Source organism: Diachasmimorpha longicaudata, chromosome 6 (genome assembly GCF_034640455.1).
Source record: "Diachasmimorpha longicaudata isolate KC_UGA_2023 chromosome 6, iyDiaLong2, whole genome shotgun sequence".
Classification (NCBI taxonomy): Eukaryota; Metazoa; Arthropoda; class Insecta; order Hymenoptera; family Braconidae; genus Diachasmimorpha; species Diachasmimorpha longicaudata.
Genome location: NC_087230.1, coordinates 3,784,923 through 3,807,186, shown reverse-complemented (window position 1 = coordinate 3,807,186; position 22,264 = coordinate 3,784,923). Strand labels below are relative to the sequence as shown.

Sequence of the window (22,264 nt, the reverse complement as noted above, 5' to 3'; positions counted from 1 at the left end):
CCCCCCCCCCCCCACTAACGTAGCAGCTCCCGCCAAATTTTCTTCCAGTATTTTATTACCTTGTCAAAGTTTCTTGACTGTTTAGAGTCTACAAACGACGCTTCAATCAGAAAACTTACACTTTTGTGACGCCACATCCACAGTACCCCACCAATAAATAGATTCGCTAATGGAGAATTGGCGGTTATTCTGACCGCTATACAATTGTCTTCCATCTCCAGTGGAATAACCCTCCGTTGAAAAATATCAAAAAGAAACAACTACGTCGACGTCTAGATATCTTCAATTGATTTTCTGAAACATGGAGGCCTTGGGGACTGACGTAGAAACCCCTCTCGACGATCTGGTGACTGATACTTCCATTAGTTCGAGGTTGGAACAATCGCAAGACTCCCAGGGGGAGAATGACAATGAACCGAGAGAAAAATTGTTGAAATTACCTATGGGAAGAATTAAACATATTGTCAAATCGGATCCCGATGTGAATTTGGTTAATCAAGAGGCGATTTTCCTTATCACGAAATCTGCGGTAATTTACTACCATCGATATGATTGAGATAAACAAACAATTCCTTGTATTCATATGCCATAACAATCTTTGGTAATGAATTAACAATGTTTTCCGTCGATTGTCGTTTCCGTTGTTATTTTGTTCTCCTACAATTCTTATAAAAGGGAGACAATCTTTACGATTTTGAAATTTTCGTAGAAAGCTGTTAAAAACCGCTTTTCATTCATAACTAACGGAATTATAAATATTGATTTGGGAGACACTCTCACTTTGAGGGAAATTTTATGATAATAAGAAATTACAATGCAAAAAATACGGAATCGTTTTTTCAATTCTGGCATTCTGATTTTCTCAACAAACAAAATTGTCAATTTATCTGAGAATGAAAACAATGGTAATTAATAGCTATATCTTCGAACTCGATAAGAAGGACATTCATAAAATGGTGTACGTCAACAGCGGAAAGTCATGTGTCCTCGGACCTGATGTACATGTTAAATATGAAACCGAGATAGAAACACTTTTCTGGAAAATCTCCGGTGAAATTATAACAAATCGGTAAAATGGTTTCAATGAATTTTGACAATTAATCCGTTTTCAAAGAATATATAGTGACAAAAAATGCTGAAAATTCTCCAGGTCCCCTAAAACCGCAGCTATTCCTGGAAAATTAAATTAATAGCCGAACCAGCTTGAATAGTTTTAGGAAAAGTTTCTTAATATTTTCTTTTCATCTTATTTCAGGAATTATTCATCGATTCACTATCGAAAGAGGCTTATAAGTACACATTCCAAGCCAAGAAGAAAACTGTTCAGAAGAAGGATTTGGATCAGGCGATTGATCACGTTGATTCGCTTGCTTTTCTCGAAGGGATGCTGGAGCAGTTGATATAAAAACTCTATCAAAACATTATTCAACAATAAATATTTTTTTACCGCTCAATATGACGCCATAAACTGTTGCCTCAAATTCTTCAAAAAATTTTCCCAAAAATCAGAACTTTAACATTCAAAGGAAAAAGAAAACTCAAAAATTGCAAACTTCGAATTCATGTTTAATGATTATAATCTTCTCATTTTCAAGTCGAACGAGGAAAGAAAGAATCTCATAAATTGTCACTGCTTTTCACTCGCAAAAGTCAGACACTTGAACATTAGAGGGGTATTCCTGGTTTTAACAAGAATCTGCAAAGCAATATAATAGAAAATGAAGGAGGAAGGGAACAAAACTTGAAGGAGGGAAAAAAAAGAAAATAAACAGCTGGAGTATTATAAGCGAAGTAATACAATGAGAGCATCTGTTGAACTGTGATGAAGTCTTCATTTGCGTTTTGCTTTACGTCTGCGGCCTTCTTTCGACGTTGGTTGTTCCGCCGTGGCTGTTGCACCACCAGTTTTACTATGATTGTAAAGATTATTGAGAAAATCTTCAAGATCTGCGTCCCTAAAAATTCATAAAATATTAAAAGATTAATTTTCAGCATTACTTGAAGAGAAAATTAAATTTCAGCTCAAGTCATTTTAACTTTACGAAAGTACAATTTTATCTTCGATATTTCTCGTCTATCACCGAACTGTGATAGCATTATTTCAAAGTCAGATAATCGAAATGAAGAAATGCTGCTCAATTTATTTCATCGATTACCCAAATTTTGTGATGTAGATGCAAATTACAGTATTTTAAAGTAAATATCACAATATCTACTCATATCATATGCTATCAGCCCTCCATTCTTGCGATTTCCCAAGAACTTGGGAATTTGCGTCGATAACAAATATCATTTTCTTGGAAGTAATTATAGTGGAGCCCTCCATGCATATCAACATCTTCTGGGAAGTAATTATAGTGGAGTAACTATCTCCCCGGCCTAACATAGAAGACTTTGAATCAACTGATGCAACCAGGAGACAGATCACGTCATATTGGTCCAGCACTTTTCCGACAGGTCGATGAACAAACAGGACCACACAAAACCACCACACAAAACAGAAGGGGAGTCCCCCAGAAGGTGTAGGTGCTTATATACCCTCCTGTGATGATGGTAGTGGTGGTGGGGAGGGCTTGCTCGACAAATCAGTTGTTTAATTGACCAGCAGGTTAATTAAAAAACTGGGAGAGCGGTTCTTCAGATAAGGTTCACTCTTGCCAATGATGTAATTAATCATCATCTAAAAGAAGGGGACTTTGAGAATAATCTCAGGGTAGTCTCTGACAGTGACGATACATCGCCAGTTATGACCTCCCTATCTCACTCGTTCTCAAGACTCGATAAACTGTTTGAGCGCTGGAAAAATCTGCTTCTCAATTCGAGAAAAAGTTTTCAGCGTCGATTGTACACTTGGTCTCAAACTTCGAGGACCTTCCTGAGGATCGCAAAAATTTGCTTCTCAGTTCGAGGGAACGCCTTCAGTCTTTCTCACTCGATAGATCTCAAACCTTCGAAAATAATTCGCAGGAAAATTGGACGAACTCCATTGTTATTGGAAACATTTATAGAATAAAGACAAATTAAATGACAAGGAAGTTGTGAGTTTCGTTCATCCTTGTCACGACTGTTCACCAACATCCATTGCTCTCGAAACAACCCTAACAGCCCTGGCAACTGTAATATTTCTATTGGAAACCGATAACAAAGTAAAAATATCAAAAGCCTCTCCCTTTCAAACAAAAAAATAATCTCCTGCTGCATCGTCTCATTTTCTTCACTTACGTTGCACCACCATCGACATGTTGCCTCCTCTTCCCACCTCCACCCTGAGGTGGTGGCCGTTGCCCCAAAACAATCCTGTACTGTACATTGTGTGTATTAGCACGGAGATGTTTAAGATTACCAGCTTGACAGGCAGCCCAATCAGTCACATCATAAACAGCACCCTCCATGCACGCGTAGTAGTGCCAGAGAAAACCCATAACCCTCGATTCCGCCCAGATATCACCCTCCTTAGCACTGTGACGTATTTTACACTGAGCACAGAATCGAGCAGCGTAGCATGGCCTATGTGTGGGTACACGATTATGCCTCAGTCCACAATTTGTACATCTTATCGTATTCGCTGCTTGTTCCATTTTTCTGTGCAATTGGGATAGAAGATCACTCAGCTCACCCCAGGCTGCCTCCACCTGACGAGTTTGGTCGAATGCTTGTCTTCTCCCCTGAGAATAATAACTTGGAATTAATAAAAGTCCTTGAACGGATTTTTCTTGGTCATTACAAAGTTATTTTGACTCAAGAAAAACTTGAAAATATTTAAAAAAACGTAGTTTATGCAGTCCAATTATTGTTTCTCTTTGTCGAAGTTGAGTAACTTAATATATCTCGCATATCAGTGAAACTTTGATTTTTTCTAGTTCGAGGAAGGGCCAATGCCACTCCGCAGACGAGGAAACGTCAAGATCAGTAAGGAAAAACATTTTTCTTTAAAACTCTGTCTTCAGAAGAAATTTTTGAAATAATTTTCCAATTATTTCCTCTTTGCCTCTTTCTCAATAATTCTACATAATTAACGCGAAAAATAGATACTCACTGGTTCCCCGATAATATCGAAAGCATGAACCAGGATCTTGAATGCCTCTTCAGCCCCAGGCTGATTGTTCTTATCAGGATGTACGAGAAAAGCTTGTCGTTTATAATATTTTTTGATATCATCGTCTAAACAGGTGGGTGTTACCCCAAGTATACTGTATGGATCCTTTCCCTTGCAAGCCAGCAGTCTTTTCATCGCCTCTTCACCAGTACTGGGCAAAGCAATATTCGCTTCTAATCCTCCTTGCAACCAGTGGGCATTATCATCCTTGTCATCCTTCCTCTTAGATTTTAGTTTCCGCCAAAAGGCAAATCGACTGTTCCCGAACTTATCGTCAATCCTCTTACCAATTATATTGAGAAATCGAATCTTCGAGACTGTACTGGACACGTATGCCCATGAGTATTTCAGGTATAGTACAGTATGAAACCACATGCACTTAATACTGTAACATAAATAATAATCGTAGTTAGATAATTTTACAGATTTTTCCAAATTATATGATTTTTTCAATGTTTTGACTGGACATTAACAAAGCCGTGAAATAGATATAGAGAGATATTTTAAAAAATTCAAGACAAATAATTCATAGAAGTGTCATTTCCAGAACAAATCATCTAGAAATATGAAATTAACATTCCTCGTTCTCCGTATCATTTAATTATTAGTAAATACGTGTAGACCGAGGGAAAAGGGCTTAAACATTCTACGACCTGATTGATGTCCATGTTTTTTAATAACAAAGTTTAAGTTCATTCGGGCGTTAGCTGAGTTTTCAAGGAATATCTCCAAATTGAAAAGAGAAAACCAAAACCCCCCAAGTTTTTTCACGACCTCTGAGTCCTATTTTCGGGTCTCACTTGGAACTCGGTCCAATTCTATGCACGCATCTGTGGATTCTACGCTTCCTCCCGCATTTTTATGGCTATAGAATATAGAAAATATGGAAAATGTCGGTTCCGACGGCGACGTTCACTAGAGATCTAGACAAAAAGTATATCATGTCAGTTATATTCGCGAAAAATTATCAATGGCCTTTATTGTTGTCTTCTCATATAACCATTATCCCAAGAACTGTACTCCATATACAGAACTTCCTGGAGGCCATATGAGGAAAAAATGGAAAAAACCGACCAACGTGGGCGTCCATCCGCCAAAAAACATCGAAACCTATTTTTTCCCCTCCAAAATTCACCTCGATCGGTCCCACTGTCTAGACTATCGTCCAACGATTTCCGAACGAAAAAACTGCTCGATCCTGCGGTCCTCACGTTACCGCCTCAGGCAGGTAACCTGAGGGTCACACCTTAGACCACTCGGCCATCTCTACCGACTAAAATGATCAATGTCTCCAAACATTTTTAATTGACAAATAAATCATAAGAATTCCCAGAATACTCTCAAATAAATTTTCATCTTTTTCGAATCTTAAAAACTACAATTATCAAAAAAATATACTCACAATTGAATGACAAGATTAATACTCATACTAACAACATCCGTGATGAGATGTAGAAGCCAATAAAACACCTTCAGCCCAACTTTACTCCACCGACTGGCATATTTATTAAAATTTTTACACAAATCCTTAACAGGACTCTCCCTAGGCTCCTTCCTCCGATTCTTTCCCTTCTTCAAGATCTTCTCCTTCTCCGGATGAACCCTCTTTCCCTTATCCTTCTTTTTCTCCTCCTTCCCTTTGCCACCCAACTGTACATTTTTCTCCACCCGCTCCTCGGCTCCGTCATTCCCCAAATTATTATTAATCTGAAGTGGTCTTTTCTGAGTGGATCCACCAGCCTTACCGCCACTCTGAACTTTACTATTATTCAAAGTCTCGTTCCTCTCATTCTTCTTAGCAGTCTTAGATGTCTTCCTGTGGTCAGGTCTGCTAAATCCATTCATATCACTTCTCTCATGATTTTCATTGCCTCCCAGATTATCCAGAGAGACCCAACGCCTCGAGAGATTGGAATTATTCTTCTCAAGATTCGTCTTGGACACTAGATTTTTCGGTGATCCATGCTCATCACTTCCTGAAGAGTTTTGTCTCTTGAGAGTCCCTGGCTTTCCTTTGGATCCCTTGGAACCCTTTGATAATTTTTTCAGGATCGGATCCACCTGGACTTTGCTCTGGGGAATATTGAGGGGTGAGGAAGGCGGGGGTGCAGATTTAGTCAGCACTGATGAGTAACTAGGTCTCATGGGTTTCACTTCAGCCACCATTCTCATTTTCTTTTGAATTTCCACCACCTTGGGCACCTCCACCTCGGGCGATGAATGAGGCCCCGGAGTGACATTCGGGGAACCCCCGAAGGGACTGTACGTACCTGATTGATTAGGCACCCAATTACCAACGAGATTGTCAATCAATTGTTTTCCATTTGTCGTAGTGTTCTGGGGATTGTGATGAATTCTCTGATCGAATAGCCCATACTCTCTATCCATCATCTGACGATTGGTGTAAGGGGACATACTGGGGACTTGTTCGGGGACCATCTGGGAGGCATTTCCATAAATAACGTTTATGAAGTTGCCGTTGCCTACGTCAATGGTACCTACTAGGTCGTTGTTCTCGGTTATCCCCAAGTGATTGACCGTTTGGGGGGGAAAGTAGATGGGCTCCCCTGGGGGAGAATCGAAGGACTCTGGCATGAAGATGGGCGGCTGCATGGGCATCTGCGGGAGGGAGGCAGGATGATGAGGGAGTGGTGAGTGCAGGCCTGGAGATGGATAGTGCAACCAGTTGGGTGACTGGGTGGGAGGTATACCGAATTGAACGTAGTGACCACTTGGACCCTCAAGGTCTGCTGTCATCGCCTCGATTATCTTGTCCAGGGACATACGCTTGTAGTCCGGAGGAGGCTGTTGGCGATCTGCCATCACTATCTAAAGTCTGGAATAGAGGGAAATTATTAACGAGGAAGTAGGATAATCATTTTTATTAAGATTTTGAAGGGGGATGCAAAGGAATGAGCATTAACTGTATATTTGAGTTGCCAAATTAACACCACTGGACATATTGAAAATTATTACTAATCCACTAATTATAAAATAAGTCTAAGCTGTGATATCAATATTTTTATAGTCATTTGCTGCTGTCTGACTATTCGTGAGTTGTGCTGGAAGATCAAATCGAGTTAGCACTACCATCCGGGAGGTCGTCGGAATCTTCTGATGATCTGTATGAAATGAACTCGTGTTTGGACGCTAAATTAATTAATCGAATTACTGATGAATGGTACTTTGCTACTCTGTAATTTTTGCATTGGGCATTGCATAATGAAAATAAAAATTCAGCAGCCACATAATAGAATAAAAAATAGACTTATTTCTTCAATTATCGGTTACAACTACTCCTCTTTTTCTTAAAAAAAAAACAAATAAGCAGGAAAAGCAGCAATTAATCTACACAAGTGAAACTGTTCACGTAAGCCATTTCTCCCGAGCCAAAAAAAATTCTCAAAACCTTGTATAGTTCTTCCTTGAAATCAACAGCTCTAATAAAAATGACGGGGGAAAATATTATAAACTAAGTAAATAAACCTCTGAAGACCAACTCAATGTAGATAGAAAAAAGTAAAATTCATTATTAAGGCAGCGTAAATAAATCCTGTCGATTTGCACATTATGAATAATGAATTTGAGACTTTGAGAAATCCTAACAATCCTGAACTGGTTCTTTTCCACTCGATAATACCAGACTCAACAGTTCCATACGTATCCAACAATTCTCCAGACATCAAACATAACCTCACATTTGCACATCCAAAATTTCCCAAATGTCAATTTCTGCTATGAAATCATTGATAAATTCCTCAATAAAGGGGGCGACAGGGTTGTCTGCTATTTCCTGAAGTGTCTGTTGATCTTTTCCCAAGAATATTGTTGTCAACGATAAAAATAGGACCTCGAGAGAAAACAAAGCGAACCTCATAGTTGCCCACAATCTTCTTTGGGTTTTCCTCACTAAAATCGTTTTCATTGTGCACTTTCATGCTGTCAAGAAAAGTCGAGGATTTTCGGGGATCTAATCCAGGGGATTTCAACTAGTATTGATAAATAGTGGTAACTAACCATGCGGCTGGCGGGCAAAATCACACAGCCATCGTCTGGGCAGGACATTTACTCGTCAGCACAGATGTTTTTCTGATTTATCGGATTCTTTTCTCCGGGTCTTGAATTGTTTTGAGGTACTTTCAGACTCTTCAGCGACCAGATGATTTGGTACACACAATTGTCGCTTTATCACGGGGTACACCGGTGGTAACACTTTAATCGTTTCTTTATGTTGTGTTTGCTGTTTGCTCTTGATCACTCTCGATCGACTATGCGCGCCGCGTTGGCTTGTACAGCCATTGATTCGCATGTATACAGTCGGGACACTATATGAGTGCTCCTGAGGACGAGGCGTGGGAGAAACCCTTCTAATACACCAAATTCGCCAAGAGGTTGAAGGGCGGGGGGGGGGGTACAAGGAGTATAAAGATTTAATAAAAAAAATTATTTATGCCCTTGCGGTCGATAAAACGGGTTTCTAACCTCGGTTTACTTTGTTACAAAAGCGTTGTCGACCACAATGGCATAAAATGGCACCCTAAACCACGAAAGCTGATAATCCTTTTTGATAGCAGCGGCCAAAAGTTGATTGCAACTCATGTGCTTTATAATCCTCGCCTTCGACCCCGACTACGAATCGGTATTCGTCAGATTCACCTTTTCCATCCTAGGTCTGATACTGTTCTTGTAGAAATTACCACTTTTTGTTGATAAAATAACAAGACCCTTTTCAACAAGGGCTAAAAAAACTTTTGTGTAGATGGGTTGGGCTAGAAATTTTTGGAAAATAATGTATGATGAGAAAAATTATTGAAGGAAAAGTAAGGGATGTGGCCTGTATTTTTTCATTTTAGGGTCACTGTCAAACTTCGTAACATCAAGTTAATTCTTATCAGCGATAAAGGGGAGATTTCCTATCCCCTCTATACTTTCTATAGAGGGAGATAAAAAATTATTTTTACCGAATATCCATTTAGTTGAGAGGGGTATTTATTTTTTGGAAATCGTATTTCTCTGATGTGATTACTGCCAGGGGGGACTGAATTAGGTTTAAATTACGATAATAATGTTACTCTAGAAAATGAGGATTTTCGACGTGACCCTGAATGAACTCTGATAATAATTAGTTAGTTTTTCTGAATTTCTGATTTTCTAGAGAGAAGAATTCCGAAGAATTCTTTAATGCTCATAATTACTGCACAAGTTCATTCAAAATTATAATTAACATGATCATGTTTTAGAATAATATAATTGACGTAATTTGAACCTAATCAGAATTGTCAGGACATTATTCGATTTCAGAAATAAAAGATGGAAAAAATAAATGTTTCCCTGAAGTAAATGGAGATGTGACAAAAATAATTTTTTTTCTCAGTGTATCAACCAATAAGGATTAATCTCCAATCAATTTGAGGATTGACTGGAGGTAAATCCTCTTTGGTATCAACACTCTACGTCATTATCGACGGTCTCGTCCTCGTGACTTCTTCTAATTTAGTACATGCGCCATCGCTACGAAATTTTGCGGTAGTCTGTGACTAACTTCTCTCTACTCCACCCCCTGCTCCACCAGAGAATAATATTTTGTGTGGTGATTTAGTAAATTTAAATTATTTTAGATGTCTATTTCATTACTTTTTTTATAATAAAGTGGTGAGTGGTTGCAAGCTTCAATAAGAAAATTAATGTGAATCAGTTGGTGGTGTAAACTCCTCAATGATTGAGAAACATTGTTAAAGGAATTTGTTTTCAATGAATGCCGGAGAAGTGATGAATAGGTGACAGGTTATACTCATCGGAATGTCGTGACTTGTTAGTCACCTTTGACTGACTAATAATAATTAGGATTATTTTGTAGACAATTTGAGTGGTGATCACCAGAAAACACAGGGTAGAACTGTGAAACTTCAAGATCATTCAGATATGGCCGATAATGTTGAGATAATTCCCAGCGATGATCCTGTTGATGGTGAGTGTGAATTAAAAATACCTAACATTCGACAATCTATCGTTCTTGTGATCATATTGAAACCAATGTCTGAATCAATATTCTATCTGTAATGACAAACTCTCATTCATCATGAAATCCAATGAAGATTTGGTGATGGGTTGGTACAAGTTTTTGTCAAATCAGTTGGTTAAAGAAATTGATGCTGAGAATTTTCTCCAACGTCGTGCGACCAATCAAAAAGTGTGAAAAGAAAATTGAAAAATAATAGTAATTAAAGAAACTGTGATCGTTTCAATATTTCATGTTTTAATGAACGATTTTTCCCTAATTTCTCCAAATATCTCAGTGGAGGTTCAAGCGATCGAGGGATTTCAAACGATTTATGACACATTCCAAAAACCTGAATAATCTTTCAAAATTAGTCTTCATACCGTACCTCATCTTCTCATTGACGAAGTTTATGAGACCATTTTTTATGATCCTTAACGACTCGACAAACCTTTTAATAGAATATGGGGGACAGAAAAATAACTTTTTAACGCAGTAGATTTAATATTTTTAATTTACGTTTATTGAAAATGACACGAGGAAGAAATGTCTGTGCTACACGACCTGCCACAGCAGACTGAAAGCTGAAAGTGGTCAACAAGACCAAAAGAAAAATCGTCATAATGTGACAAAGGATCCCCAGTTCCTTTGCCACATGACCTCATGGTTTATGTTTATGTCTAGTCCCAAGATCTCTCTCTATATTGATAAATTTTTGAAACCATAGACTCATAAAATCAATTCTCAGGAGACTGAGGCTATATTCCAACACATTTTTTACTTTCGAATGGAAGCATTGTGCTCTGTTATTTTTCACATTCTTCATCTCTCATTGAAAATTATAAAGAATTATCTGAAACAATGTGTGAAGGTCATGTCTGGATATACCCCTCCCTCCTCCCTACTCTGTCTGCCGCTTTTCCGAAATCAACTTTTAGAAAATTGACTAAGAAACTCAAAAAAAAACTCAACTCTTCACAGTTTATGAGTCTCAATGATGAGGGCTATCTGTGTGTACAAGAACAGCTTGATCGGTCGAATAGTTTTCCAGGAAAAACGAATTGCCGACATTCGGGCTCACAGCTGGACAATTCTAGAGACCTTATCGAATTAGCCCAGTTACCCTCTCCATCGCCTCCGGGCTGATTGGTAGTTGTGGGGTAACGAATGACCCACCGCTCGAAACGTGAAAGAAAACGTTGAATTATGTTTCAGAGATTAATATCCATAACTTATACGAATAATCACGTGGAAGGAATGTTTTTGATTGATAAAAATACAATTTTACCAAATAATAGATATACAGATATGTGCACATACGTCAACTTCTAATGATGAAAATTTAATTTAAATATTATTGCGATTTTGACTCTGCCCAGTTCGGAAATTCATGAAGATGAAATACATGGGCTCCCCAGGTGCTAAACGACAAAACAGTAATGATAAGAGTGGCAAGGCTGGGTCCGATGCCAGCGATGATAAAGTCTTTCGTTTTTATGTGACCTGCCGCACTGGCGATGGCATTTGGTGGCGTTCCAACAGGAAGATGAAATGAGAATGAACAGCAGAGAGCGGCTGGTAGCATTAATTTCAATGGATGAATTCGAATGGCGACACACTGTAATCATAAACAAGAAATGGCAGTTTATGTATCCAATTGGGCTGAAAGAACTATACATAGGATTAATTAAAAATGGCATAATCAATAGTCACCATCTCGGCCAATACTGGTAAAATGATGTTTGCTACTGCGACATTAGCTGTGAGTTCCGTTACCATTTCAGCGAAAGTACAAACAATCAAAAGTATTACAATTTCATTCAATCCTTTCAGCCCGGAAAGGGATTCACCGAGTGTCGTTGATAATCCAGAGTCGGTACTTCCACTGGCAATAGCAAAACCACCACCAAGAACGAACAAGAGGCTCCAATGCATTTTTTCGTGTATTGTTTTCCATGTCACTAGAGCAGGTGATGGTTTTGTAGGCCGTTTACTGGGATCTTTGTCAAAAGCGTGTAAAAAGTCCAATTTTGAAGGAATGATGAAGAGAAGAATTGTGAAGCCGATAGCAGCTGTTGAGTCTTTAATTGGTCTAAAATATAGAACAAGAATATTAGTCAATTTAGCGAAAGGCCCTTCATCTCTTTCACAAGTATGAAACCAATAATGATATGGAAAATATTTGGATACAGCGGATGAAATTCCTTACAGATTTGTTATGTAAGATGCCCATCCTCTCATAAATCCCGGCTCTCTAAAAAACCACAAGAGTAGAACAGCGAGGAATAGAAAACCCACAATTGATTCGCACCACGTTATTGGTCCTAATTCCTTGTATCGCCTATCAATAACTGAGGCTGCAACTTTTTCACCTTGAACCCCTATGTTTATGGCCATTGCATCTTTACTTCTGGGTCTGAAGAGTCCCATGTACATTATTTGCAGCCACAGCCATGTAATAAAACCCATTATAACCATTGCTGGCACTGCATACAACATCCAGGAAGCGAAATTTATTCCTGGGCTCTTGTTAAAACGCCTGTGAGAGAAAAATAATCCATCCTTTGAAACTGAAGATGAATTGATCAACTACATTACATTAATATAGATTCATTCGATGAGATCGGTGATGAATTACAAAAAATATGAACAACAAATGAAAACAGATGAGAATGACAAATCTGAATCAATGACCCGATCTCGATATCCGAGGAACAAATAGCTGATGACAGCCACTGACTTTCGGTGGATTCATTCCACGACAAAATATAAAAAGCCACTTACTCCTCATAAATTCCTTTAAGGGTTAAGTTTGTCCCACTCCCAACGAGTGTACCTATCCCACCAATGCTAGAAGCATAAGCAGCTGACAAATAATAAACCATGGTTGTATGCGTTGGTCGTTTCGTTCTGAAAATAACATGAATACTTATTAATATCTTTGGCAGTTCCTTTTTGCTCATCGCTTACCTCTCTACGCCCTCTTCTTCCAGAGCGTCGTCCTCCTCGAACATGTTACCGAGCCCTTGCTAATCATTCGTACAAGTGGAACCATAAAAAATTAATAAGTGTATCAAGTCAATGTGATAGCAGTTAATGAACTGCAGATGGTGAATTAATATAACAATAATATTATATTATTTTTATTCGTAATTGAAAATTAGAGTTTGTGCAGTCAACCCAATGAAAATTCTCCTCATGACAGAAGGAAATTTTCTTTAATATAAGAATTGAAATGTGCGACTGAAATTTTCTCACGAAATCGTATTCTCATAATAATATCTATGATTATAACTGATATGATAATTTACCGTCTCAAGTTCAACTAAAACTGTCTCCATGATGGGAATCATCATAGCGGTGGCAGCTGTATTTGATATCCACATTGAGATGAACATCGTTACACAGAAAAGTCCCAAGCTTAATCTGAAAAATTAAAATTATTACTCAATTTGTAAGCTACAACGCATTTAATTGCTTATCAAAAGAGCAAACATACTTTCTATGACTACAGCCTATAGTTTTGATAATTAATAGTGCCACCCGCATGTGAAGCCCAGAATTTTCGATAACAACTGCGATAACAAGACTGCCGAGGAACATCATGGTTGTGTCATTCATATAACAATCTGCAGTTTTTGATGTGCTTAGGATGCCCATTAATGGGTACAACACCATTGGAATCATGCCGGTGATTGGTAATGGGAGAACTTCTGTTACCCAAAACATAGCCATCAGGATGACAACATATAAACATCTGTACATCTGGAATAATGAACATCAAATATCGTTACGATACAACATCTCATTACATATTTTACGAAGCCAACGTATTTGGAATATTGTCAGGGGTAGTATATTAGGCTGGAGAAGTTAGATTTCAACCATATTCATGGACTAACACAGAGAGGAGATATGTGGTTATTATCTTCTCTCTTACCCTTCCATTTCCTGAACGCCATCATGTTCGTCTTCGTCACATTCACCACTAGATCTTTTTCTTTTACCTCGAACATCCCCATCATTAGCCTAATTCACCCTTCGAATCTGAAAGCAACACTATATCACCGGCGTACGTCAGATGATATACCTTCCTCCCAACTATCACTTCCCCTAGTTCCCCCCCTTTGCGAAGTTTGAAGAAACTATTTTTGCTTTATCTAAAATACTTAAACGATTTTTGACAATCAGTAGGAAAATTATGTATTGGTGTGGAATTTTCATAACGTTGGTTTATCGGAAATATTTAAACAATTTTTAATAATCTGTAGGAAAAGAATGTATGGCTCTGGAATTTCCTTAACAAAACAGACACGAAGGTATTTCTTGACTCCTAACATTACATTTTGATCGAAATGAGAAAATGGAAAGAAAATTTATTTAAATGATTTTTGAGGGGTTCTTCTGATTTTTCAGGAATTTCCCACAATGTTTAATTCATTTAATTCAATGTTAATTCTTTAAATTTTAAATATTTATCAAATTTCTAAGTTTATGTGATCCTTGAAGAACAGTATGAAACTAATTATGAATGCAAAATTTATCTGAATTAATGAATTTATAGTTTTGCACTGTCAAAGTGCTAGATTATAGAACCACATATTGAAATGTTTAAAGTGAACAGCTAATGAATCGTGTGACTGTTTTTCATTAATCTCAACATTCATTACGATCTGAAGAACAAGTGCATCATTTTAAAATAAAGGGAGAACATTGTGATAAGACATCGTGATAACACATCGACATCGTGATAACACTGATTGGTTAAAATGACGAAGGAAAACATGATTTTGTAAAAATTAATAAATCTTTTCAATTTTCTCAACAGTCTTGAAAGTTTTTCGATTACATCACAATCAAATCATAAGATTTCAAAACATTATAAGAAATTGGAAAAATTACACATCATTTATGTATCGAAGTTTCTAATTGAGAGAACCTTCCACTGAAACGGGAGAGACCGTCAATAAGGAGAAGATAATTTCGATTAGCGAAGAGAGGTTGGAATTGATGGCATATAAGTTCCTCAGGAGAATCATTGAATGCAAAAAATGAAACAAATGTTGTGATTACATCGGCTGTACTACCTAGTTGGCTCCAAAAACATCAATCGAGTGTTCTGAATAGCTTCATAATCACATAAATGATTTAAAAAAAGTACACACATTGTTATAGAATTTTGGTAATTGCGAAATTCCTATTGAAGCAGACGAGAAAGTATTCGATTTGAAAATTAGATGACAATCATATTTTTTCTATAATTTATATTCTCTAGTTTGCGTACATTGAGGCAAATAAATGGTCCTTACCTCTCCGTTATTTACAATGACCAAAGGAAGAAGTGCAATCGGCCACAATAATAATATAAGAGTCCTCCAATAAATGCACACAAATCTACCCAGAAGAACTAAATAATTCACATCTTTTGGCAGCGACCTAGAAGACACATGGAACCTTATTATCCACAAAATTTCATAATTTTCCAATAATGTTATCTAATAAGAAAATGGCTTTATATCGACTCACGCTTTACTATCTTCATCCATTGTAATGCTAAAGTCTTCTTTGGTCGCCATTGTGTTAGACATGTTATCTGCAGATTACTGGAACAAAAAAAAAATGTTCCTGAATAATTATCAATGACTTGGTGCTATTTTTGGAATTTATTTTACTGATCGGTCGACCATAAATCGAATTACATCAAAAATCGAAATTTTTGGATGCGTAGTTATTACGGGGCCCACGTAATAATTCAAAAAGATCTCAAAATTCTAATTGTGGGAGAGAATGAGAAAAAAATCGCTGGATAGAAGTGATTTTTTTCCAAAATTTTCACGTCCATTATCAGACAGCGCAGAGAACGTCAATTTCTTATGGAATATAACACGTCTCGTAGAGGTTGGATGTAATACTCTTTTTTTTCTAATGAACTCACTCATTTTTGGAATGTCATGTTCGTGGGTCAGCCTAGTAGTTATGAACTATGACAATCCAGTACATACGATTGTTGGATAGGAACCATTGCAGCAAGTTCAACCATCAGCATATAACAGTTGTACTTCGCAAATGATTTTAGTTTGACATTCAGTGGAACACAAAGACTACATTTGTCGCTTATACGCAGACCTTGGCATATATTCACTATCATTGTGTTCATCCATAGGGATGTAGAAGAATCTGTACGCTCAATTTTCAGTTAAACGAGTCGCGATGGAAGAAAATTGTATGTGGTTAGCCCCAGGCACTATTCAACGAGATCTCTTAATCGAACGTAGCACGTTTATAAACTCTGGAAGAGTAAAAATGGATTTGTGGAGTCCTCATCACTTTTTTTGACGATCAAGCTTGTGACGGATTTAACTAGGATCACCGATCTCCTGTTCCTGATACCCGACCCTCTAACCTTCAACCACATGAACCGAAATACGTCGCAAACTTCAACACGGCTATTCCACATGTTCGAATCGGAGAACAGTATCAAGGTCAAAACAAAGTGAACATGAGATGTGACTAGATGACAACCGAAATAAATGGAAACCAGAATTGTCGGGGGACTTGTAGAGTTTTTCTCAAATCAACTCGAAACACTGAGAGAGAAATTTGATAAAATGGAACGATGATTTTTTGACTCGACCACTCAGTCCTGTTCTGTTGTGCCAACGGAATAATTCATTGATGTAACCAAATATGTCGGCTCTTGTAGAGGATTGCATGATTAAACTGTATTCTTGAATCGTTGATTCTGAGGGTTCCAAACATGAACTTCGTGATTTGATTAAATGAGCGTTCGAATCTGTCGTCTATGGATTCGTATCCCCTGAATATTTCATCGAATTTTAATAGCTATTTAAATGTATCACTTTTCGTTGATCTGAAAGCTTACTGTAGGCGATATCAATGGACTCCCAGGGAATAAGATATTTTTAGTGGAATAATGACCCATTTTCAACGGAATGCTCCATTCCTACACTGTAAAAAATAATTCTAATTGTCACACATATTTATTATACATATTATGCCTACCAATTTTATTTTCTTTGTCATTGAATCTAAACTGATGCCAATGTCCTATAATTTTTGTGTATCGAAGTGCATAATTTGAGAAGGTCACCCGAAAATTGGCATCTTGTACACAAAAGATGATGGAGACTTTCAATTCCTTCAGTCTTCAACAAGTCCACTAATTCTCTCATACTCTTACGGAATATTCGATTTATATACTCTAAATCATCGCTGATCAATGGTATGGGACAAATGCATTAAAAAGGACGACCTAATGAAGAGGATCTGACTTACATGTTGTCCCAGAATGAGAATACCATGGTGTATAATTATTTATTGGAATTTGGGTGTAAGTGAACAAATTATTTAAGAGACACAGTGAAAATACTTTATAGAATATTCTTTATTAGCACGAGGAAGGCACGTCTTAGCTAGAGGACCATTGTCCAGAGACTAAAAACTATATCAAAGGGAAAACTCTCTCAGGGAAAAGAAAAACAGTTTTATGACTCAAAGGAACACAGTCCGTTGTTGAAATTTCAGCATATCTTTAGGATTAAACCGTCTCGAAAGCGGAGTACAACCGATGGTAAATTAGTCCATTAGTAGAGCTGTTTCCCAGAAAGTAAAAGAAGTGTCGAGTGATTTTTGTAGGACAATGAAAGAACTGTACTCAAATATTCCAACATTATTGAACATCAGTTGAAAATTAGTATCATGTATACAAATAGTGATGCTGAACCTGATTTTCACTGGCAAGTCCCATAATTATCGCACGTAATATCTTAACGTTTCACTTTCTGACTTTCAATTATCAGTGGATAATAACAAAGGACATATCCGTTTGAAATAATTTCCGGAGCAACAATGATGCAACACAATTTGAGTAGATGTAGCTCGATAATGTGTTCGGCAGGTCCTTGAAAAATTCATCCAACGGTTGTGACAATTCTTGCAGGAGATTAGAGCCAGGACGTGGTATAATTTTCGAGGACTGTCCAATGAAGCAAACTTCCTCGACGTATACACTAAAATCACTCAGACTTTTTCCCAGCGTACGCTCTATTGGAAGCTCAGTGTGAGAATGAAGAACTAAAACGTTGAAATAATAGAATTCTGTTTTGATACGAAGAGCATTTATCCAATAAAATCTATAAATATATTTCCATGGAAATATATTTCGTTAAATCTGCATGGAAATAAACTTTAGGTGAAAATTAGACCTCCAGGGGGGCGAAACGAGGAACGAAGGTTAGTTTTATCACAAAAATTAGTCTCCCAAGGCTAATTTGTCCAACGAAACTTGACCTAAAAAGCGGTTGATTGTCATTTCGTCCCACGTTTCGCCCTCTAGAGGTTTAATTTTGATCCAAAATTTATGTGCGGGTACGATAATTTTTTCCCAGTGTACCAATAGACAATTTACCAAATGCCCTTCTCGTTGTGGTTGCACACATCGCACAGTCCATGATGAGGTGTTGGACTGTGCCTTCGGCTTGATCTCAGTCGCAGACCCTTGAGTCAGCAACGCATCGGTCTTGAAGATAAGAACGGAACTACCCCTGCCCCGTCATGACCTGCGAGATTCAGTGGTTACAGACGACCCACTTTGCGTCTATCCATACGACAGTATCGGGGAAAAATGGGGAGACGTTTCCACCGGTTGGAACGGTCTCAAACCTTCGCTTCCAGAGATATCGGATCTTTGTCTTTATCACTCATCACAGATTCTGTATTTTAGCTCATTCTTCTCTAATGAGTAGAACTAGGCTGAGCGAATGAACATTGTCAAGGAGCATTAGCATATTTACGGGCAGAGTTCATGGCGTCCTACATTTACCGAAATATTAAGTGGATGTTCCGTGGCTCGGCGTCGATTCTGATGGTCTCTTTCTTTTATCGATAAGGTTTGCTTCACTAGGCACCGTAGTGAAGGCTTTCCCACTAATTCACCCTCAATCAAATAAGTAAATCATTCGAGAATCAGATGAAATTGACTGAATGGCGGTTATGCGATGGTCAGATGTGACGCTAACTATTTTTGTCGCCTTGGTCCCGGATTCTTTCACTTAACCCCTTCAATGATTAAAATTTTTTTTTTTATTCAATACTATTGGATTTGTAAGCTGAAGACTGAAATCTCTGCGCCGACTGTTATGTCCCAAGAATTTTTTCACGCGGGGAAATCTTGAGTTTCTAAACTTTAGTGGTTTACTGAATTTATTTATTGGACTTTATTGAAATCAGATACTAAAATCGAAGTTCCTGAGATCATAACAAAAATAAAATGCGATAAAATGTTTCTTATCCTCTTTTCCCGAATGTTAGTGATCAATTTTTTGAATAACACTCGTACCTTATATTCTTTTTTCTTGGGGCCAGAGTTTTCAGATTTTATATTTGAAAATAATTGATGCAATATCTAATGTAAATCATGACATCATCTTGTAGCGATAGGAATATTGATCGAATTCTGTATTTTTGGAGCTGAAAAAGTATAGAATTGTTTACATTACTGGTTTTTTATGCCGCATTCCACGAACAATCGAAGCTTTGCAATGTAACTTTTTATAAACAATATACGATAAAAGAGTCTGGGGATATAAAAGTTCCTCCATCGTTTATACCATTAGATTCATTTGTGGGACATTTTTTGAGTGAAATCTTCAGGGTAAGGTACATAAATTTAAATAAACTGAGAATCCTTTGAACAAACTCATTATTGAATGTCGATGGAAGGAACGCGGATTCTTCAATTATTTAATCAGCTCTCTAGATTTATAACTTTTCGTAACAAGTGACATGTTTTTATAAATGGTTTGTTCCATTTGTGACCCATAAAAGAGCGAAACAAAAAAATTAATAATTTCTAAATTTTCAATAACCATTTTTTCAATGTAGATCTTGAGAGCTTTCAGTATAATTTAATATAATTTTTTTTTGCATTCATTGTTTCAATTCATTCGCCAACTGGTGGGACTACATGAACAACTCTCGTGAGTACCATTTATGATCAGTATCGTTGTTTCTCTGAACTATATATCCAATTCACCGCTCTCGTTACTTAAAAACTATGGCGTCATCAGAACCACTAGAGGAAGTAGCATCTAAATAAATATATGATGTAATTGGATGTGTTGTGATGAGTGCAGTGACTTATTCAAAGTGGAATCAACGACCTCACCAAAATGAGGAGTTCAATATTTATTTTTCAATATCTTTAAACGTGGATTGTTTTTATTCAATCCTATTTTAAAAGATGTTGCCAAATCAGTTGGTTTCCTAAAAAACTTGACTCAGCGACTTCATCAGCCTCTACACTATCAATTCAAAAACTTGAAAGGAGTAACGAAAATGGGCCCAATGTTCATCAATCTGTCCATTCATTTCATATAACTCAGAAAGGCAATGTTTGCATTAAAAACGAAAAACATTTTCTAGACGTCGACGAATTGTTACCGTAAAATTTCTTATAAAACATTTTCTCTAAGTGCAATATCTTATTCACTTAATCCAGAGCTTTCATTATTTGACAAAGTTAAAAGAAAATTTCATTTAATTGTTCTTTCAATAATTATTACAATGACCTACCTGAAGTTTCGTCCTTATAGTTCAATTTATCAAAAGATAATTAAATTTATTATTATCGTAAACTGCAGTTAAATTTTTCCAATTAGAATAAATTTATAAATCACAGAATAATGTATTAATTTGAACAACACTTTTTGGAAGGCTTACAATTTTTCGAAATGGTCTACTTTTCAAATTTAAAAATATTTGTGAGCAAATAGAGACGTGTTTAATGAGAGGGAAACAAAAGAGACCAAACGTCGAGCACTTCTGATCAAATACTGGGGAACCGTCAGTCGGTTCGACTTCTGTTCTTGGACCCCTTCTCTAGTCCCCACGACAAGCCCACCATCGTATATTGATGTCTCGCGTCAAGAATAATGAAGATGGTGAGGGAAAAAAAGCTTTTTAAAAACTAACAAAGCTCGTGGTGCCTCCATAAAATATAGATGCACTAAATTCTCCGAAGTTGGAACCCTAAAAAATCCAAACTGTTAAACCAAACTGAATCTTCAAAGTTCTTCAAATTTCGTTATAGAATCGTTCATGATATAACACCCAAATCAAATCTAAAAAGTTCAAAAAGTGTTAGACTTTGCTCCTACGCCTGGGAAATGGAGCGTATATGTGTGTGTGTCAATATGTACGCAGATACAAAAATTTTCTGTCGTCAATTGTAGGTATTATGGAATCTAATGAATAACCGATGAATATAGTTGATAAACTTCTGTAACACAAACAATATTTTTGTTAGTAAATGTTATAAGCCATTCAATCCAGACTAAAGGATTCAATTTGAAGATTTTCCTGAAATTTCTGAGGAGGGTCTCTACTTTGAGATTCCTGGAGGATCTCCGGGGACAACAGGGGCTAGTGCTTCAGCATTCAGGCACAGCTAGATACAATCAAAGGAATAATATTAGTTGGAATTAGTTCGAATTAAATTATGATTACATAAGCAAGTCTATTGAAATTTGTGATAGTGTTCCTACTTGATTTGCTTTCCTGGAATTAAAGTTCTCCACACCGTAAGACTGAAATAATCTTTTCCTCCCATATAACTCGTTTTTAATTCCAACTCTTGAAATTGTTTTCGTCATTTCCTTTGTCCCCTGATCGTCAATCTATAAACCCATAGCAGCAGCTGAGTGTCATTTAAATAACTTATTACAGTTCCTTGTCTGGAATTTGATGTGTCATTCTATTATCACCATAGCCTCAACAGTGGGAATACAAGTTGATTTATATGACCGAATAAGATCTTCCTGTCCAAGAAAACCCAACAAAAAGATCCTCCTCTATTTGTCATCCATTCATGACACAATATATTCTTCATTTTTCAGGTTATCTGGGGCTTTTCCTTAGCACCCTACCTGAAATATTCTCGATCATTTTCGTAGTAATTAAATATATTTAGTCGTTCGATAAATTGGATTAACTTTCCATGTGATTTACTCTTGAAACCTTTTTTAGATGTCAGCAATGCCTTCTCGAATTCAATGAGATCATAGTTTACGAAAATTCTTATTTGGAGAGGATGTCTGAACTGCTATTCTGAGTTTCGTGAATGAAATTCCCGAATGAAATTTCTTCTTCGA

The 22,264-nt window shown here is 37.0% G+C and overlaps 4 protein-coding genes across 10 annotated transcripts in view; 2 read left to right on the top strand and 2 right to left on the bottom strand.

Moving 5' to 3' along the window:
- LOC135164044 (DNA polymerase epsilon subunit 4) lies at window positions 1–1,719 on the top strand. Its single transcript, XM_064124035.1, has 2 exons — window positions 1–529; window positions 1,256–1,719. The coding sequence occupies exons 1-2, from the start codon at window positions 302–304 to the stop codon at window positions 1,403–1,405; spliced, it is 378 nt and encodes a 125-aa protein (XP_063980105.1). The 5' UTR covers window positions 1–301; the 3' UTR covers window positions 1,406–1,719.
- LOC135164024 (uncharacterized) lies at window positions 1,546–8,440 on the bottom strand. The gene is made up of 5 exons (XM_064123990.1): window positions 8,114–8,440; window positions 5,499–6,932; window positions 4,037–4,481; window positions 3,223–3,665; window positions 1,546–1,955 (listed from the first exon to the last, which is right to left on the bottom strand). The coding sequence occupies exons 2-5, from the start codon at window positions 6,917–6,919 to the stop codon at window positions 1,832–1,834; spliced, it is 2,433 nt and encodes an 810-aa protein (XP_063980060.1). The 5' UTR covers window positions 6,920–6,932; window positions 8,114–8,440; the 3' UTR covers window positions 1,546–1,831.
- A 1,197-nt stretch (window positions 8,441–9,637) lies between these two features.
- The window catches only part of Pig-s (Phosphatidylinositol glycan anchor biosynthesis class S), a 19,503-nt gene continuing 6,876 nt past the window's right edge, over window positions 9,638–22,264 (top strand). The window contains exons 1-2 of the mRNA XM_064123395.1: window positions 9,638–9,873; window positions 9,954–10,064. Coding sequence (XP_063979465.1) covers window positions 10,019–10,064 — 46 coding nt within the window. The 5' untranslated portion in view covers window positions 9,638–9,873; window positions 9,954–10,018. The remainder of the gene's footprint in view (window positions 9,874–9,953; window positions 10,065–22,264) is intronic.
- The window catches only part of LOC135163692 (protein I'm not dead yet), an 11,931-nt gene continuing 261 nt past the window's right edge, over window positions 10,595–22,264 (bottom strand). Inside the window, exons 1-11 of one of the 7 annotated variants that reach the window (XM_064123369.1) lie at window positions 21,659–22,254; window positions 20,688–21,561; window positions 15,621–15,697; window positions 15,404–15,530; window positions 13,594–13,859; window positions 13,406–13,520; window positions 13,065–13,123; window positions 12,879–13,004; window positions 12,304–12,633; window positions 11,808–12,186; window positions 10,595–11,712 (exon numbers count right to left, since the gene is read on the bottom strand). In XM_064123369.1, coding sequence (XP_063979439.1) covers window positions 11,449–11,712; window positions 11,808–12,186; window positions 12,304–12,633; window positions 12,879–13,004; window positions 13,065–13,123; window positions 13,406–13,520; window positions 13,594–13,859; window positions 15,404–15,530; window positions 15,621–15,682 — 1,728 coding nt within the window. In that variant the 5' untranslated portion in view covers window positions 15,683–15,697; window positions 20,688–21,561; window positions 21,659–22,254 and the 3' untranslated portion in view covers window positions 10,595–11,448. Of the gene's footprint in view, window positions 11,713–11,807; window positions 12,187–12,303; window positions 12,634–12,878; window positions 13,005–13,064; window positions 13,124–13,405; window positions 13,521–13,593; window positions 13,860–14,034; window positions 14,172–15,403; window positions 15,531–15,620; window positions 15,698–15,793; window positions 15,953–16,029; window positions 16,850–16,977; window positions 16,999–20,687; window positions 21,572–21,658; window positions 22,255–22,264 lie in introns of those variants that run through there. The other 6 variants (XM_064123368.1, XM_064123370.1, XM_064123374.1 and 3 more) reach the window with 6 other exon arrangements.

Bases quoted from the DNA above. Each gene is read 5' to 3' on its own strand.
- LOC135164044 (XM_064124035.1), top strand. From the start codon at position 302: ATGGAGGCCTTGGGGACTGACGTAGAAACCCCTCTCGACGATCTGGTG. The intron at 530-1,255 runs GTAATTTACTAC...ATCTTATTTCAG, and splicing joins TCCTTATCACGAAATCTGCG to GAATTATTCATCGATTCACT.
- LOC135164024 (XM_064123990.1), bottom strand. From the start codon at position 6,919: ATGGCAGATCGCCAACAGCCTCCTCCGGACTACAAGCGTATGTCCCTG. The intron at 3,666-4,036 runs GTGAGTATCTAT...TATTATTCTCAG, and splicing joins TCGATATTATCGGGGAACCA to GGGAGAAGACAAGCATTCGA. The intron at 1,956-3,222 runs GTAAGTGAAGAA...ATGAATTTTTAG, and splicing joins CATGTCGATGGTGGTGCAAC to GGACGCAGATCTTGAAGATT.